Genomic DNA, 19,574 nt, shown 5'->3' with positions numbered 1-19,574 from the left:
GCAACATATTACATATAAAAACATCAAGAAAGCATTTACACCATTCAAAGACTGCTCATATAATTTGTGAACTATTCTGTCAAATGCTTCTTTTTCTTCTTTGGGCTCTTAAAGGAAATTGAATTCAGGTTGGAAAATGTCATTATTCCATAGCAAATTTTACTCACAAAAACATAGACACTACAATTTAAAAGGCAAGTTCAAAGAACCACTAGACACTAACACTCAATAACTGAATGTGACTACCAAAACACTGCCTTCTTTTCACCTTTTACTTCCAAAATGTGTGATTTTTCTTTCACTTAATGCCTTTGAGAGAGAGATTGGGTATCTTCACATTACTGAGTTATTTTCAGTCACAGTGACAAACTTAAGTCTTTGAGTCAATCAACTAAAAACAAGGTTTTAGCTGTTTTTACTCTAATTGTAATTGGGTTGGATTGATTCTAGTTACTCTGCTTAGGATGGTCTCAAACTTCTGATTTCAAGATACTCTAGCCTCAGCCTCAGTGTTGGGACCACAGGACATCATTATATCCAACTCTCACTAGGTTTTCTTTTCCTCCCCACCATCCATGTAGCTAGTTAGGTTGAATGTGTGTGTGTGTTGCGGGGGTGGGGGGTGGTTGTAGGGGACACATGTGTGCCACAGATGCACATGGGAAGCCAAACAAGGACTTGCCAGAGTCAGTTCTTCCTTCCAGGATGTCAGTCATCAGGTTTGGAAGGTGCCTTTACCTGTTGAGCTGTCTCACTGGCCCACTTTTAAACCTAATAAATTTTACTCAAGCAACAAAAAAATGGGTCCCTACTAAAAACTCACTTCCCATAAATTTTTATGGTCTCAATTTCCCATCATAACTGTTTAGTTTTCCTCTACTGATACTTGTTATAGATGTTATAATATACAGCAATGAAACTGAAACCTTCACCTAAAGTTACAGAACATAAATAATAATCACTGATAAAAAACTTCTCTCCTTGCTTAATTATAGTGATTTTTTTCTTTAGTCAGATCAATTTAGATCATAATTACTAGTAAGAAGAGCTCACACCCAGCTAGAATTATCTGTATAATTAATACTATATCTTAAAACAACATATATTTTCTTATATAACATACCATTCTGGCACACTTTGAAAAAACTTCATTGCAGCTCTAGAGTTTTTCATAGTGAGACTTACAAGAATTTTCTCTAGTACAAGATGAGGAAAATTACTAAAAAAGAAAAATGAAAAGCTTTATTTAAAAGACCATGTCATTAGAAAAGAAATTCTTGAACACCCATGTATATATAGCTACAAATTATGACCCCTAAAACTCAGATCCCAAACTAAAAATGCTTAAATCTGTCCTAAATCACTTAGTATTTAAAAGAATTTATTAAAGCGGCTAGAACAATGCTACTATTGTTTCCAACTCTACTTAGAATTAAGTTATATATAATTTTAAAAGTAGGATTTCTTTTTAAAAATATTTAATATTTTATGTGTATGGGTGCTTTTCCTGAATCAATGTCTTGCACTGTGTGTGTGCCTGGTGCCCACAAAGGCCAGAAGAGGGTATAAGATCCCCTGGGACTGAAGTTATAGACAGTTGTGAGCTTCCGTGTGGGTGCTAAGAATCAAACCCTGGTCCTCTGGAAGAACAGCCACATGCTTTTAATTGCTTGAGTCATCTTTCCAGCCCCCCTCCCCCAATAGCATTTCTGAGAGAAAAGATTATAAACTAAAGGAAAAGCACGATGTTCTACCCTCTGGAGGAAGGAGAGGTAAAATGGGCCCTTCCTTCCAAGGGCTTAAGTCCTACTTTGTTTTTCTTATCATTCATGTAGCAAATTTCACCCAGAAGATACCCATTATGATTATTAAGGAATAAGGACAAGATTAGGGACTTGCTCACAAAAGGTCACAAAGAAACACCCCAGACCAGGTGTTGTGATACATGTCTTTAATCCTAGCATTCAGGAAGCAGAGGCAGGAGAATCCCCAGAGGCTAGCATGGTCTATATACTGAGCTCCAAGCCAGACCAGCTAGAGTTACAGGGGGAGACATTGTCTCAAAAAAAAAAAAAAAAAAAAAAAAAAAAAAAAAAAAAAAAAAAAAAAGCAGCCAAAGCAAGCAAACAAAAAAACAACAGGTATAATTTATGATGGGAGAAAGACATTCTGATGGCATACAATGGAATGGGTGATCATAATAATTTACTGTGTATTTAAATAAGTCAATGTGTTCCTAGTAAGTAAATTACAATTATTTGAAAAGATGTTTATCCTGATTTAAAGATTTTACAATGTATGTGTGTATCAAAATATTACATGGTATACCACAAATATGAACAATCTTTATAAATATACTAAATTTTTTAAAAAGAATTGTGTCTATCCTTCATGAACATCTCCCATATCCTACAGTGAGATAATCTCTATTTTAGAAATGATCCAGCACAAAGATACAGATAACTTCAAAATTTTAGACAGAACCTCAGGAAATTCTACATTATGAGTATAAAATGAAACTACCGGGAGCCTTGTAAAATTAAACAAGTAAATATGTACAGACAAAAGAAAACAAGAACCCAGGAGTACACCAATAAACTACAATTACCTCTGAAGAACCGGAGGCGGGTCTGTGCTGTCTTCTAAGTCATCCTCTAACTGGTAGAATAAGAGCCATCTCATTATTGACTCCTTTATAGAAAAAGTTCTATTTACTTCACACATACTTTGCTCTGTTCCCATTTTCACTGAATCCGGAACCACAAAGATACTAAGTGCCGAAGTCAAACAGCATACTGAAGGACTATAAAGCAATGCAAGGCAACTGTTAGAAGCAAGCTCTTCAAGGGGCAGAAGCCTTAGCTATCCTGCTTACCACTGAGCCTGCCATGCTCAGGGCAATACAAGGTACATTTGATTAACAAAGTAGTAAAAGGAAGGTTACATTTGAGACAATGCTTGATTATTTTTTTTCATCCGAAAAAAATTTACAGAACTACAAAAATGCTTATGAATAGTAAATAATTATAAGTATAGGTAAAAGAAATTTAAACTTTATAATCCTTCAAAGAAAACTGGCCTTAAAAAAAATAAAAAGGCAAAACATGGTGGCTCACTTCTTTAATCCCAGCACTTGGGAAGCAGAGGCAGGCAGATCTCTTTATGTTCAAGGCCAGCCGATTCCAGAGGGGGAGGCCAGCCAGAGTCATACAGTAAAACCCTATTTACAAAAACCAACAAAAACCTAAACAAAATGCTCTGTATTGTTAAGCATTTTGGGCCAAACAACAAAAGCATCCAAAACAAAATTCGATATATCTTTTACTGAAGCAACAAACTACAAAAATGATCAGGGACATACACTTGTTTGCATATGTAAAAGTAAATATAATGCAACCTACCTTGAAGGTTTACAGGCTGAGCCAGTAAATAACTTCCAGAATTCTCTATCAAGTTCAATTAAACTACCTTGAATAATGGCCCCAAGTAAACCAAAGTTTTCAGTCTGTGTATGTTCAGAACTTATACCACGAAAGGCAATAGACCAAATTTTAATCCATAGTTTCAATAAATCTGACTTCTGAGAGCTTTCTATATTTGATTTTTTGCCTTGACATAAGGCAACTTCCATAAGGCATCGTAACACATGTGGGGTGCGTTCTCCACGCCGCTGCTGAGGCAGAAGCTGGTACAATATCAGTAGTAATGGAGATAGCTCACAGTTAGGTAAACTGGAAGGATACTTTGATATTAATTGGGTTGTAATCTGTAACCTGAAAGGAAAAAAAAAAGAACCAATCTGAATTTTTTTCAATCCTATTAACAACCTAAAAGAAAACAAATACACAAATCATATACCCTTATGTATCCTAACTAAAGTATCATCTTCACTCTTTTCCATAGTGTTTTCAAAATAAAATAACTGTTGGAACCTCCAGCTCACTCCTGCTGATCCGGAAAGCCCCATTCCGCCCTCTCTCCCTCTCTTCCTCTCTCCCTTCCTCCCTCCATCCCTCTCTCTCTGCCACCCTCCTAGAGGCACCAAAAGTCCAGTTCTGTATTCTTGGGTGCCAAAGCAGTTCCTCTCCTGAAGTTGCCAACTGCCCAAGTCCCCAACTAAGCACACAGCTTATGACCATACTTGGGCACAAACCCAGCTTGTGGCAGATAAATCACCACCCCTTGTCTACAGCCTGTATAAGCTCCCTGCTTTAGTTCTGCATGTGACTTCTCCTGCCTAGATCTCTGGGGCTGGAGAACTCACCAGGAGTTGCTTTGCTCAAATAAACCTGTTTTTTGTTTTGTTTTGTTTTGTTTTTTACTTTTTCAATTCTGCTTGAATCTGGCTTACTGCACCAGCAGAGAAACCTATTATTGGGGTACAGAAAACCTATTACTGGCTAGCTACGTATTTATATAAGCACCCCCCCAAAAAAACGTCAATTTCTAATTTTTTGCCACCAAAATTATTCTATGTTAGAAAAATAAAACGTAAACATTTGTTCTTTGATTCCAACTTATTATTCAACACAATGTGTTGAGAATTCTCTAGAACAGTGGTGTTCAACCTGGGAGTTGTACAACCCTTTCACGGGGGTCACATATCGGATATCCTGCATATCAGATAATTATACTATGATTCATAACAGCAGCACAATTACAGTTATGAGGTAGCAACTAAAATAATTTTATGGTTGGGGTCACCACAATATGAGGAACTGTATTAATGGGCTGCAGCATTAGGAAGGTTGAGAACTGTTGATCTAGAAGGAGTGCTACTCAAAACCAGAAATCCTGTGTTATTCATTGTTGCATATCTACAGTGTGACACATAAAAGTCAGTGATTCTTTTTTTGTTTTTGTTTTTCAAGACAGGGTTTCTCTGTGCAGCCCCGACTGTCCTGGAACTCACTCTGTAGACCAGGCTGGCCTGGAACTCAAAAGATCTGCCTGCCTCTGCCAAGTGCTAGGATTAAATGTGTATACCACAACCACAGAGCTAGTAATTCTTGACTAAATAAAGAATCTAAAGTAGATCTGACAACTATATAAAATAAATATAAGCTTAAGCAATGAGTAACAACTCAATTACATCTAAATATCCCAGTAATATGGTGAAAACAACAACAACAAAAGAAAAAAACCTGTAAATATCTAAGTGTCTTTAGGCACTCTGCTTCAAATTTCTAGAGTTGGTCCTGTTATGTGATATTTTGTTTGTGTTCTAACAAATAAAGCTTGCCTGGAGATCAGAGGGCAAGCTAGCCACTAGTTAACATTAGAAGCTGGATGGTGGTGGCTCACACCTGTAATCCCAGCACTAGGGAGGCTCATCCCTTTAATCCCAGCATTCGGGAGGTGGAGAGAGGAAGTGATAACGTGGAGCAGAGACAGGATCTCAGCCCTTTTGGTTGTAGGATTGAGAGAGGTAGGAAGTCACTGGTGGCTGCTCCTCTGCTTCTCTGATCTTTCAGGTTATTACCCCGATATATGACTCCTGGTTTTTATTGATAAGACTAATTAGGTTCACACTTCATGTTCCCTTTCAGCAAAGGGAACAGGCCTGACTAGATATAGTCTAATGATCCTTATCAGAGCTAATCTGTGATTCTAAAATTGTGCACATTTAAACATTCATGAATGGAAATAAAAAGAGGGGAAAAAAAAACAAATCAAACCCTACTATCATGAGAAAGATCAAAATTACCCTGTGATTCCTGAATGTTCTTTAATTCCCTGCTAATCCAATTCTACATGAAGGTACTTTGCACTGGAAATAAAATCTCTTCTTAATGAGGTTTACAACTCAGTGAATCCCTGGAGGCACAAAGTACAGACTGCCTAGCACAGCCAGGCCCTTCTTCCTTACTGTGTCTACATGTCTAAAAAGGTAGTCTGGTCTAGTGCAGCAGACGAACCTTTAGTGGTTATCTCAATATGCTATATACAATCACACTGTGCTACTACTAGCTGGCCTGGGAGTAGACAAATGACAACTCTGGTCAGTGGAGGCTATGTGGGGAAAAATATAATTAAATGACATTGAATAAGAAAAATAAATATTTTACCAAGGCACAAGATCAAAATCATTCTGTGACTTCTGAAGATGATCTTTTATCACCTCCCAGCCTACTTCTATTTTTCTTTTTTTGCAAGGCACACTGTAATCAGTAGATTCTCTTTGTGTAGTGTAAGACTGAGAAATCTCCACAGATCTGGTATCTTCATTAAAAAGCTGCAAAATTAAAAAACAAATTTTTATTACTATAATTTTCTAATAAATCATTAGGGGAAAATCCTTCTCAAATGAAGATACAGGAACTCATAATGATTAATAAGTTACAGAAATATATAAACATATTAAGAAAAATACTTTGCACTGCCATAATGACCATCTTAGAAAATATTTGCATGTAGGGGACTAACTTTATTTCTTGGGGACATTACCAAAACTACAAATAGTATATTTTCAAAAGGATTAAAATTCAAATTTACTGAGCAGGAGAGATGGCTCAGCAGTTAAGAGCATTGACTGCTCTTCCAGAGGACCAGGGTTCAACTCCCAACATCCACATGGCAGCTAACAACTGTCTATAACTCTTGAGATCTGACACCATCATACAGACATACATGCAGGCAAAATACCAATGCAAATAAAATAAAAATAAATTTTAAAAGAAATTAAATTTACCATTAACATTTAAGAGAGCAAAATTACCACCAGGATGTCAACCAAATCTGTGGGGAGAAGAGTTTTACTTAAGATACACAGTAGGGCCAGGCGGTGGTGGTGCATGCCTTTAATCCCAGCACTCGGGAGGCAGAGCCAGGTGGATCTCTGTGAGTTCAAGACCAGCCTGGTCTACAAAGCGAGCTCCAGGTCAGGCACCAAAATTACACAGAGAAACTCTGTCTCAGGGAAAAAGAAAAAAAAAAAAAAGAAAAAAAGACACACAGTAGGATATCAACTGATGAATGGGTAAGCAATATGTACTATATCCATATGACTATTATTCCATTATAAGAAGGTATAAAATACTGATTTATAGTATGCAATGGAAAATATTACACTATGTGAAGGAAGCCAGGCACAAAAGCCCACATATGTGTGATTCTATTTCTATGAAATATCTAAACAGACAAACCATTCATAGACATTAGAAGTAGATTAGTGGCTAATAGAAACAAATAAATGCAACTGAAAGCTAGGAGGCCTGAAGTTTCTTTTGAGATAGATGTTCGTGATAGTTTTAGGACAAACCAATAATAATTACTATTTTAAATATCAATGAATTTTATGCTACACGAATTCTAATTTAACTTTTTAATTAGGGTGCATTCACCTTTCCTGTATATGATTGTCATCACTAGCTCTAGACATAGGTTCAAAAGAGTTATCTTTTCAATTAAAAGGGTTAATTTCAAATACATATAATTTGAAAATAATTGTTATATGTACAGAATAATTTTATAGGCTTCTTGTGATCATGCAAGGTATAAACATTCAGCAGAAAGAAAATTAAGAAGAAATTTCAAATGTGACAATAGCTACTATACCTGGTGACAGATATCTGCCATCAAGTCAATCAAATTTTCCTTGGCAGCAATATTACGAAATCCTGAAGAGTATTTCCCTCTACTTCCTATATGACTTATCTCATTCACCAACAGGTCATATAAATTGTACAAGATGCTTTTCCATTTCGTTGATTCATAAGCACCTGTAACCCAGAAACAGAGTGTATTTATTTATATACAACTCCCATCTGCACTGCCAGATTTCACCATCAACATTAAATGTCTAGTTAGTATTGAGTAGTACTAATGCCTCTTTGGGCAATATCCTTGAAAATTCTACTCCCTAATGGTTTCACTCCAAAATTAGGTAACTGTGGTTGTTATAAATGTCCTCACATTCTCATCTGAAATTTTCCCTTTTCTAATGTATGACGTCCCCTAGGGAGGATAATATGCCCTCTTCCACATGAGAAACAGCTGTTTAATTTTTATTATTGTTAAGAGGAACTATTACCAGTTCCTTCCACTAGTACATATATGATGCTACCCATATATGGTGGTTATCTTACTATTCAAGTCACACTGCAGTCAACTTACGTCCCTCTTAAAAGGCTGAACTGGAATCTGAAAAGTCTGGTGAACTTAATTCTCCAACTGTCTGACCCTCATGGAAAAATGCAGGGCTATTAATACTCACAAACAGGATACCATAAAAATAAATTATAGGAGGCTAAAACTATGTGAATTTTTCTGGCAGCTTCATCATCCTGTCAAATTTTCACCATAAATATGCAGTTAACTAACACAGGACACCACCTCTTAACCAGCCTGATCTTTATCCTGGTTAGAGCAAGGTGAAAGACGAAAAACTGAGAAGTCACAATTCTTTGACGGAGTTTTATGGGCTACACAAATCTAAAAGAGCTAATATAGCTCCCTACTGAATAAAAAGTGGCATCAATAGTTATCCTCCGTTCTAGCCATTGTTAATGTGGCAGGCCATCTTAACAAAATCATCACTATTATCCATGATGAACTAGTCTGAAGGCTGGTGCAAGCCCAAAGGCAGTCATAGACAAACCACGATAGAGTTCTTTTAAGACAGCTGTCATTCAATCCAATTCTGAAAGACCGAAGAGCAATACTTGGTTTAAAAAAAAAGCCAAACAATCAGGGAAGACAAGAGATTCATGACCAGTATTTTACTGTTGTTTTTTCCCCAGAAAATGAGCCTGGGTATAACTAAAAACATAAGGTGCACCCAGCCATTGTCCCATTCTACCTCATATCCCTTTGCAAAGTCTTAAGTGCATAACCTCCTTAGAAACTGAACAATTGGGCTGTTGTTTTCAGTTTAGCTATCTTATTTCTACTAGAAATAAAAAGCATTATGTAGATAAACAATTTCCTGCTTTCTCCCAACTCCTTTGCTCTATAGCCTGTGGCACTTCTTAACACTGAAGATGGATAAACACCTTTTAGAGGAACAGGCAATGTCTCATACTTGTTTTCCATCATGATATTTTATTGAACAATGGAAAGGCAAGACATAATTTACTACCACTGATTCAAATTCAAGAATATGGATGAAAAACAGACTCAAGACTAATTACACTATTAACCAGAGACACTTCATTTATCTACAGAATACTGATGCCATACTTAGGCCTCTTAAATTTTAATGAGGTATATATATTTAAACCAGGGAAAGTTCCCTTTATACCTTTTTCAGGGTCTTTGGCTCCTTGTGGATGATGGATATAAATTTGCAGTTGAATTAGTTCGATAATTACTTCTTTTGAAGAATCGTTAAGTCTATGTTGAGTCCAAATATACAGTAAAGTAGGAAGAATTTCATCTCCTACTTCACACACCCGTTTTCGGAAGTTGACAGCCAAAGTCTTGAGAAAAATTATAAGGGCTGCTAAGATATGACTTAAGCCAGAAGAGCTCTTTTCTTGTCTACAGCAGAAAACAAAGTCAACTCAGTGTAACAGGCACATTCTAAATAAAATCTAATTATCAAACCGTATCATATCCTGGGTTCAAATTTCTTTAGAAAACAAAACAAAAACCAACACAACATGACTAACTAGTTGTGGAATATTATTTTAACTATGTAAAGGTGTACTGGAATTATTTATGCTGCATTTGTTCAACGATGTAAACACATGTTGCTTTGCCTGCCTAAGGCACCTGGTTGGTCCACAAAAAGCTGAATGGCCAATAGGTAGGCAGTAGAGGGATAGGCAGGGCTAGCAGGTAGAAAGAATAAGTAGGATGTGGAATCTATGCTGGAGGAAAGAGAATGAGGGAGAAAAAGAAGGAGACATCCTAGGCTGGCCAGCTAGGCAGCCAGACATGGAGGAAGCAGGAAAAGTATGACTGACAATTGGTTTGTATACTTACAATACATATATGTTTAATATAAACTAGATAATGCCATACAGATGTGTACCAATGCTTCCCAAATGGAGAGAATTAAATTATTTAAGTGATATTCAACTTCCCCTGTTAGCAGATGAGAAAGATCCCAAGGCTCACACTAGAGTACCATCTAGTGCTTACATATTAAGAAAACTTGTATCTGATCCTTTGAGAAACTGCTGGTTCTGAGTCAATGGCTTCTTTTGAAAGATAGTCTTTAATATTGCCATCAATGCAGTAAGCTATCTTTTCTCCAAAATGTTGATGGCCTTGCTGTTTCTATGGTACCACTTTATCTCACTGTGGTTTGGCTTCCATGTCTTTGACAGCTAATGGAATTAAACGTGTTCTTTATTAATTCACTGATTGCATAATTACTTTTCTATTTTTTCACGATACAGACCAAGTTGGCTGAAAACTTGCAATCATCCTATGCAGAGCCTCCAGAGTACTGGAATTACAGAAGCACACCACTACACCCAGCCCTTTGCCTATTTTTTTAATAAGGGTATTTTAAAACTTTTAATAATCAACTATTTTTATTAATTTTTTGGAGAATTTCATACAATGTATCTCCATCAAATTTACCCCCCATCTTATCTCCCTAACTATATGGTTTTGTTACTGAGTTTCCTGAAGTTGTTATATAATCTGGATGTTAAGTCTTTAGTAAGATAAAGTGTGCAAAAGCCTCTCCCATTTGGAAAGATGTCTCTTCACTCTGCTCAGTATTTCCTTTCTTGAAGAAGCTGAAGTCTATATAACCCCATTTATCTCTTTTTGCTTGTGTATTTTTGGAGTTTATCCCAAAAGATCACTGCTTTTAAAGAAGTATTTAGTGTGTGTGCACGCATATACATGTACGCATGAAGATCTCTAAAGGTGGATGCTGGGTGCCCCAACTGTTTTCCACATCATTCCCTCAAGACAGGGTCTCTCACTCAACCTGGAGTTTGGCATTTTGGAGTAAGGCTAGAAGTCAGCAAGCCCCAAGGATTCTCTATCTCTATTTTCAACTCCAACAGTGTGCTGGGATTAAAGCTTGTCTAGCTACACTGAGCTGTTTTATTTGTGTGGGGAGGTGGCTTAGTGAGTTCAAACACTTGGTGGGCCCCTCATATCACAATCTCAAAGTGTTTCATCTGTTTGTTTTCTACAAGTTTCTAAGTTGAAAATCTTTGGTCTATTTTAACGTCTTTTTTTTTTTCATATAGGATGGGAAATAGAGGTCAAGCTGAATACAAAAAAAATGAAATATCACAGTGAAACATTTGAATATAATTATGTTAATACATTTAATATGAAAAAAAAATAGAAATATCCTGATTTGATCATTACATACTGTATACCTATTATCACATTCTATATCACAAATTCAAGCAACTGAAATAATCACCGTTTAAAAGGTAGTATTTCTTAGTCACTAAATCTAAAACTTGGTCATAGCAAGATCTAACGCAGTTTGGTACAATATGAAAACACAGTGATTAGATTACCTTGCATACTGAACAGCCTTAAGAAAAAAATCTAAAAACTTCGAAGGTAATCCATCAGTCTGTGAACAGCATCCTCCAGTGACAGCATGAATTATTCTAGCCAATAAAACTCTGTTCATATCTTGTGGTGGTTTGAGATACAGCCTGAAGTACACAGAGAACAATTCTAAAAATTGGAGGGAAAAAAGTATTAGCTAATTATTTTAAAAATCAAGTATGTTCAATATCACAATTCAATTTAAATATGCCACAATTCTCCATAGACAAAAGCATTAAAGATGACCTTGAATTTAACAAATACTCCATCAATGTTTAAATAATGTACTTAAAATAGGAAGGAACATAAGTAGCATGGTGTGAAGGTATCTGTTTTCACAGCCAGACCTCAGATAAACTACTTCTCTATTCCTATGCTCCTTTATCTAGGACTAACAAAGTCTTTGACAGAGTCTTGGTGTCCTATCAACGCTGTTCTTTAAATACATTACCACTTAAGAATGGCCTCCCAGTTCACTCTGCTTTTAACATAACAAACAGCATGACAGTTTCATGGATTTTGGCAAAGGACATGAGCTTCTTGCTCACAGAAAAAGGAAAGTTTATTCCTCACAGCAATAATAGCAGACAGAATACTTGCATTTTTACATTAGTTCCCCGACCTCAATAGTATCAGGAAGAGGGACATCTGACCCAAATGAAAATAGTAGCACTTTTATAAATATGGGTTAAAAGCAAAACCATTCTTTGTGTGACTCTAATTCCCAAGTTATTCACTATACAAAACACCCTTTTAAAAATAGTCTGTATTAAAAAAGAAAAAAAAAAAGCAGCCAGTACTTCTATGTCAGACATGCAGAAAAGTAAAATATGTTGAGAATTATCCCAAACATAATAATAAATAATCTAGTGGCTTAAGACTTTATCCCCATTAGAGATAGAGAAACAGGAAATATAGTGACTGTCTGTTATCTTCCTTTTCAGTTGCTCATGTCATGATTCTGCAGAAATGGATAAATGGTTTAAAATTGGGTATTGGATGAGACATAAGGCCAATATAAACAATTCAAACAATATATTGCAATAAAGTAATTTTTAATCATACTATGTAATAAGTTCATAGAATTATGTCAATTATGTCAACATGTTTTCACTGCATGAAATAGCTATACAATGGTAAAAATGTTTATACACATATATTGAAGAAGAGGGATTCTTTTTTTTTTTTTCTTCGAGACAGGGTTTCTCTGTGAAGCTTTGCACCTTTCTTGGAACTCGAACTCACAGAGATCCGCCTGCCTCTGCCTCCCGAGTGCTGGGAATAAAGGCATGCGCCACTACCACCCTGCGAGGAGGGATTCTTTTAAACAATTTTCTCTTTTGTTGACAGATTAGGCAAGATGAAATAGGAAAAGCCAAACTGCAATTGCTTCTCATTAAAGCACAGACTTCAAGTCACATGCTACTCAGAAATGATCCAAATGTTCACAGAATCCACCATACTCTGCTAGAGGAGGTATAAAGGATAGCACAAGACACTTCTAGAAGTCTCAGAAGAGAAGAATCCTGCTTCTTCAAAAAGGGTGAAATATATGCATACAGATGTATGTACTTTCCCCATGAATCCAGTAGCAAAAAACACACAAGTTGATAGTAAAATTGCATATGAGAAATATGTTTCTGGGGTTGAAAAAATACTCAAATATCATCATCCAATGTAAATTTCTTGAGACATTATACATGTGCACTCCTGTCACTTGCAAATGGAACTAAATAATATAAACCTTTCATGTCTGTTTTTTATTTCTGTTTAACAGCCTAGACTACAATACAATGCTGAAACGCTGTACAAATGGGCTTGACTCCAGTGAGGCCTCAAGTTAGACAGCATCACAATGGTAGGAGAATTTACACGATCAGTGATTTAGGATCAGGGTTTAACAACTCTCTCAAGTGCTAACACAAGGAAACCAGGAATAAGAAGCAATTTGTACCACAGCACTGAACAATTTGGAAACAGAAATTTAAAAAAAAGATAGCACTTTGCATGTCTAGTAAAGTCAATGGGTAAGATACTCGAATGCATTTGATTTTCATTACCTTGTCAGCTTTCTAGTGTCTCTGCCTAATCCAATGAATACCTGTGCACCTTATCCTTTCTGTAACATTTAAGGTGTCCACCACATCCCTTTGAACTCAGAACTCTTGCTTTCAACTGTGACATCTCTCTTTGGGCTTTCTCCTTTATTTATGGTCCAGTTGAGATGTCACTGCTGTGTGTACACATTGTATACAAGCATGTGTATTATAACAAATGGAATGGTAACTTTTTAGTTGACTGGACTTTTTTCAGTCACTGGATTGTGAAATTGGTTAAACACAGCACTAATCTTTGAAATCTGTGATTCCAGTTCTAGTGGTAAGCACCTACTATAAACTATATGTGACTTACAAACTTAAAAAGTACATAATAGATAAAAATTAAGAACCGAACATGGTAGTGCATAGCTCTCAGGAGATCGAGGCAGGAAGATTGTAACTTGAAGAAGGCCAGAATAGGATACATAGTAAGATGTTATTTTGAAAAAGAAAAAAAAAATTAAAGATCTGATACTGTAATGATAGAATTTCATCAATGCAATGTTAAATTGTGAATCATCTGTGGGATGTAAACTGCTTTTACTGTTGAAATTTCATTTTCTAAGGGAAAATAATAACAGCTTTCAAAACATACCTATCCACTGTTGCTGAGATATTTCACACCAGTACTTTCTCACAGAAAGAATGTCTTTGAGTAGTATGTTGCTACAATCAGCTCCATAAGCTACACCATTAGATGAATCTTTCACTGTATCCATGACATAATTCAAGAGGTCTTGACATTTTAGCCTGGGTGCTCCTATTTAAAAATAAAATGAAAAAGTAAAAACATACAGATGTTAAAAATATTTTTTTAAAGATTTATTTATTTATTTATTTATTTATTTATTATGAACACAGAAGAGGGTGCCAGATCTCATTTCAGATGGTTGTGAGCCACCATGTGGGTGCTGGGAATTGAACTCAGGACCTCTGGAAGAGCAGTCAGTGCTCTTAACCTCTGAGCCATCTCTCTAGCCCCTAAAAATATTTTTTAAAAAATCTTTAGAATGCCAGCTTCTTTACTTGAGTCCATACCTGAAATTGCTCTCAATTCACTTTCTCTTATGACAGATATTAGCAAATTCTATGGCCCCTGAGTAAAATTCAACTGGCTGGATATTTTGTTAATAAACTTTTACTGGAACACAATCATGATCATGCATTTACTACTATAAATGACAAGAAATCAGTAACTAAAACAGGTAATATATAGCCCAGAAAATACAAAAAAAAACATTTTGCTATATGGCCCCATTAAAGATTAAGTTTACCAAAAACATTTTGCTATATGGCCCCATTAAAGATTAAGTTTACCAACCCCAAAAGATACTGCAAGAATAAGGATTAAATTTTTATACTTAACAATTCATAATTCCTGACACTAGACTTAAGAGGATTCTAAGCCTATGAGCATCTTTATGAATAAATTTATTAAAATAATCTTGAGTTGTTCTAATTAGAAATAGCCTATTCACTCTAAAAAGCAAGATTATTTTCATGGCATCTAACAGCATACAAATGACATACATATAGAAAAGGCTGAAATTTTAACACAATATTCTGAAAATTCAGTGCTAATAAGATAAATGTTCTTTTAAACTGGGCACTTTAGGCAGCCACATTTTCTAAAATTTTATTAATTTGTATGTGTATGGGTGTTTTGCCTGCATGTATGTCTGTGTACCATGTGCATGCGGTGCCTGCAGAGGCCAGAAGACGGCATCAGATCCCCTAGGATTGGAGTTAAAGGTGGTTGGAAGCGCCCATGTGGGTCCTGGGGATTGAATCCAAGTCTTCTGGAAAAGCAGCCAGTGCTCTTAACCAGAATCATCTCTCCCACCCCTAGATGTATATTTTTTTTTTTTGTATTTTTTTCCTTTTATTTTATTTTACAATACCATTCAGTTCTACATATCAGCCACGGGTTCCCCTGTTCTCCCCCCTCCCACCCCTTCCCCTTACCCCCATAGATGTATAATCTTAAAGGTCACAAAATTACACTTAAAAACAATTTAAACAAGGTACAGTATTTTACACCAATAATTCCAGTAGCCCCAGGTAAAGGCAAGATTAGGAAGCTCAAGGTATCATTCTTGATTATACAGCAAGTTTAAGAATACCCTCTCAGATACTGCAGGTAAAGGACATCGAGATCATGATGGGGGGATGTGCAGAGATGACCAGCCACACTAGTGGAAGCCCATGAACTGTGGACTGGGGGCTGTGGAGCCAGCCCCCCATGGGACTGGACTAGGCCTTCTGAACATGGAAGACAGTTGTTTGGCTCGAACTGTTTGGGAGGCACCCAGGCAGGGGATCTGTCCCTGGTCTATGGGCAGACTTCTGGAATCTGGTGCCTGTGGTGCGACACCTTGCACAGCCTTTGTGCAGTGGGAAGGGGCTTGGACCTGCCTAGGCTCAGTGTGCTGGGCTCTGCTGACTCCCCATGGGAGACCTCGATTTGGGGGATGTGGGGTTGCGGGGTGGCTTGGGAAAGAGGGCTGGGGGAAGGAGGGGTCTGTGGATAGCATATGGAATAAAAAATTTCTTAATAAAGAAAAATGAAAAAAAAAAAAGAATACCCTCTCTAACATAATTGTCATCTGTTTTTGATCTTAGTCACTCTAACAAGTATCTTGGAGTCCATTTGATTTGCATTTTCCTAATAACTAAGGATGTTGAACAATTCTTTAATTGTATTTCAGCCATCTGAGATTCTTCTGTTGAGAACTGTTTAGATCTGTACTCCATTTTTTTAATTGGATTATTTGGTATTAGGATGACCCCAGCTAAGACTCCTAGCAATAGTAGAGATGGTGCCTGAACTGGCCATCTACTGTAATCAGATTGGTGACTACCCTAATCGTCATCAGAGAGCCTTTATCCAGTAACTGATGAAAGCAGATTCAGAGATCCACAGCCAAGCACTGTGCCAAGCACTAGTAGTCAAGGTCATGAGGGGGAAGATGACCTACAGAGACAGCTGAGCTCATGGAAATACATGGACTCTGGACCAACAGTTAGGGAGCCTGCGTGGGACTGACCTAGGCCCTCTACACATGACAGTTAGGTAGCTTGGTCTGTTTGTAAGGTTCCTAGCAGTGAGATCGGGACCTGTCCCTGGCACTGAGCTGGCTTTTGGGAACCTGTTCCATACTGGAAACCCAGATTTGATGAAGGAGGAAGAGCTAGTCCTGCCTCAACCTTGTTGCCATGTGCCAGGCTTTGTTCAAGCCCATGAGAGACCCGCCCCTTTCTGAATGGAGACAGAGGAGTGGATGGGGAGGAGGGTTGATGGGAGTTGGGGAGGGAACAGGAGGAAAGGAGGGAGAGGAAACTGTGGTAGGTATGCAAAATAAATGAAAAAAAATGTTAATTAAAAAAAAAAAGTTTAAGAATACCTTGGGCCACATGAGACCCAGTCTTAAAATAAACAGGAAAAAAATTAAGTCAGGTAAGGTGGTCCATGCGTATAACTCCAGGTAACAGCTGGAGTACTGTGAATTGGAGGCCAGCCAGAGATACAGGAAAAAAAAGGTTTTGTTTTCATCAAATTATACTAATGTCAAAGCTAGAATACTATTGTTTCTTCAATATTGATTTCATTTTGAAATCGAACTACGTGTAGAGTGCAATTCAAAATGCATATATGAATTATATTAGGACAGCATTTTCTTAATGATGAGACTGGTTATATTCAGAAGTATCACGCTATGGTAAATACTCACTGACATCACAGTACAGAAGCTTTCAGTTAGGGCTTGTAATTTCAGGCATCTGGCCCATGATGATGCTCACATCCCTGTGATCCTTTTCTACTACGCTTTGGGTATCTCTCACAATTCTTGAAGCATTTTTTATCTACAGTATTTGTTGTATTACCAGAACATTATGGAAAGGATTAAATTTTATATTACCACAAATGCCTAGGACCCACAGTAGACAACAAATAAAGTCGAGTATATTTCATAAATACTAAAATGAAATCATATTTTTCTATATTCTTTATCCCAGAATATTCTCTTCCTCTGCCAAACATAAATGTTTTAAAACTTACAATGTTTCTATTTCCTAAAAATGACAGTGACACAATACTTGCTTAGCACGCACAAACCATGGGTTTCAACCTATCACTGTAAAAGAAAACAAAAAAAAAAACCACAACAACAAAAAACAAGTATACAAAAATTTAAAGATCTGTCTTATGAGACTGACTTATCTATATACTTAAGAAACCTCATGGAATTAGTCGCATAGCTAGGTTTTCTATTCTCTATACTCTGTTTAATACAGAATGAGGAACAAGGGTATTACTTAAAGTTCCTTTTCAGCTATTCCCACACCCACTAGTTATTCAGTGTCTTTCTTCATTCTACTTTGGTTACAATATTTAACAAGGCTGTTAAAATCTCAACATGAGTTTAAATAGAACTGAAGAAGTAAGGGAAGGTGATGATAACTCTGATTTTAAGTTTAAAGAGCCTGACACTACAAAATCCAATCTTTTAAATTTTTTATTGAAAATAGATTTTCTCATACAATATATCCTGTTTATAGTTTTCCCTCCCTCTACTCCTCCCAGTTCTTTCCCACCTCCCCTTCCCTCCGGATCCACTCCCTTCCTGTCACTCATTAGACGAGAACAGGCTTCTAAGAGATAACAACCAAACATGATAAAATATAAAACAAAAACCATCACATTGAGGCTGAACCAGGCAACCCAACAGAAGGAAGAAGCCCCAAGAGCTGCCACAAGAATCAGAGACCCACTCATTCACTCTCAGGAGCCCCCATAAAAATACTAAGCTGAAAGCTGTAATACATACACAGAGGACCTGGTGCAGACTCGGGCTGGTCCTGAGCTTGCTGCTTCAGATTCTGAGTTCTATTTAAAAGCTAGCCCCTAAATAAAAAAAGTACTTTTTGACTGTTTCTATGATCTTGTATCTGCAATTTTACTTTCTTGTAAACCAACATACTGGTAATTTTTAAATGTGATCTCCATGATTAATTTTGTAACTTAAAAGTTTTTCTTCACTAGAAAGCAAAATTATCAGCTACAAATTTTTCTGCAGGGTAACAAAATTGGTATCTTTCTCTTAGGAATTACATAGTACAAATTAACTCCCAATGTTACAAGCCAATAATACAATGTTTGTACCACACAATCCAAAGGCAAGTATGGAATGTTTCAGTGTGGCTTTCTTTTGTCTTAGCTAGAGAATCTAGGGAGGGTTTACAGCTATCCACATAAAGTGGCATCTCAGAGGAATGGATAATTTCTTTAAATGACTGCTCATTAGACTCAATCTAGTAGCTCATAACCAAGAGCCTATTTGCTTCCACTAAATGTTTACTATCATCTGGATTTTCCAAGTACAATTTTTAGGTGTGTATATGCCTAGGTGTGTGCATGGTCCTCATGAACATAGGAGGCTGAGGACAACTTGTGAGAGTCAATTCTCTCCTTCCAATATGTGGGTCCTAAGGACTGAACTCAGGTTGTCAGGCCTGGCAGCAGGTACCTTTTACCTGCTGAGCCATCATGCCAGACCATATATTTGCCTCATTTTCAGCCCAAAGTTGCTATCACAAATCCATATCCTTATTTGCACAGTGTACAAAGTCTGAGATCTCTCAACAAATGTTATTTATTCTAGTTTTCAACACTATGTAAAGCCCATTTCTTTGCAGACGCTTATGATGATCCTGCATTTCTGCTTCAAAAATGTCACTCTTGAGGTAAATAAGACAGCTTCTCTGGTGAGGTGCTTTGCTGCCAAGTATGATGATCTGAGTCCAATCCCCAGGACCCATATGATACAAGGAGAAAACCAACACCTACAAGTTGTCCTCTGACATCCATGAGCACATCATGGCAAATGCACATACATGTATATAAAATAAGTAAAACGAAGTGAAACTTTTTAAAAATCATTCCTTCAGAATATCAATTGTAGGGAGTAGAGGTGCTGTTATTGATTGGGAGCTGAT

At 36.8% G+C, this 19,574-nt stretch overlaps 1 protein-coding gene across 1 annotated transcript in view; it reads right to left on the bottom strand.

Annotated features, from left to right (window-relative positions):
- Positions 1–19,574, bottom strand: part of Atm (ATM serine/threonine kinase) — a 112,787-nt gene that overhangs the window by 86,456 nt on the left and 6,757 nt on the right. Inside the window, exons 5-12 of the mRNA XM_028864961.2 lie at positions 14,173–14,337; positions 11,442–11,607; positions 9,242–9,480; positions 7,558–7,721; positions 6,069–6,235; positions 3,402–3,773; positions 2,609–2,803; positions 1,124–1,219 (exon numbers count right to left, since the gene is read on the bottom strand). Coding sequence (XP_028720794.1) covers positions 1,124–1,219; positions 2,609–2,803; positions 3,402–3,773; positions 6,069–6,235; positions 7,558–7,721; positions 9,242–9,480; positions 11,442–11,607; positions 14,173–14,337 — 1,564 coding nt within the window. The remainder of the gene's footprint in view (positions 1–1,123; positions 1,220–2,608; positions 2,804–3,401; positions 3,774–6,068; positions 6,236–7,557; positions 7,722–9,241; positions 9,481–11,441; positions 11,608–14,172; positions 14,338–19,574) is intronic.

Source organism: Peromyscus leucopus, chromosome 7 (assembly GCF_004664715.2).
Source record: "Peromyscus leucopus breed LL Stock chromosome 7, UCI_PerLeu_2.1, whole genome shotgun sequence".
NCBI classification, from domain to species: domain Eukaryota; kingdom Metazoa; phylum Chordata; class Mammalia; order Rodentia; family Cricetidae; genus Peromyscus; species Peromyscus leucopus.
Note: the sequence above shows the minus strand (reverse complement) of the source record. Positions and strands in the feature narration are given on the sequence as shown.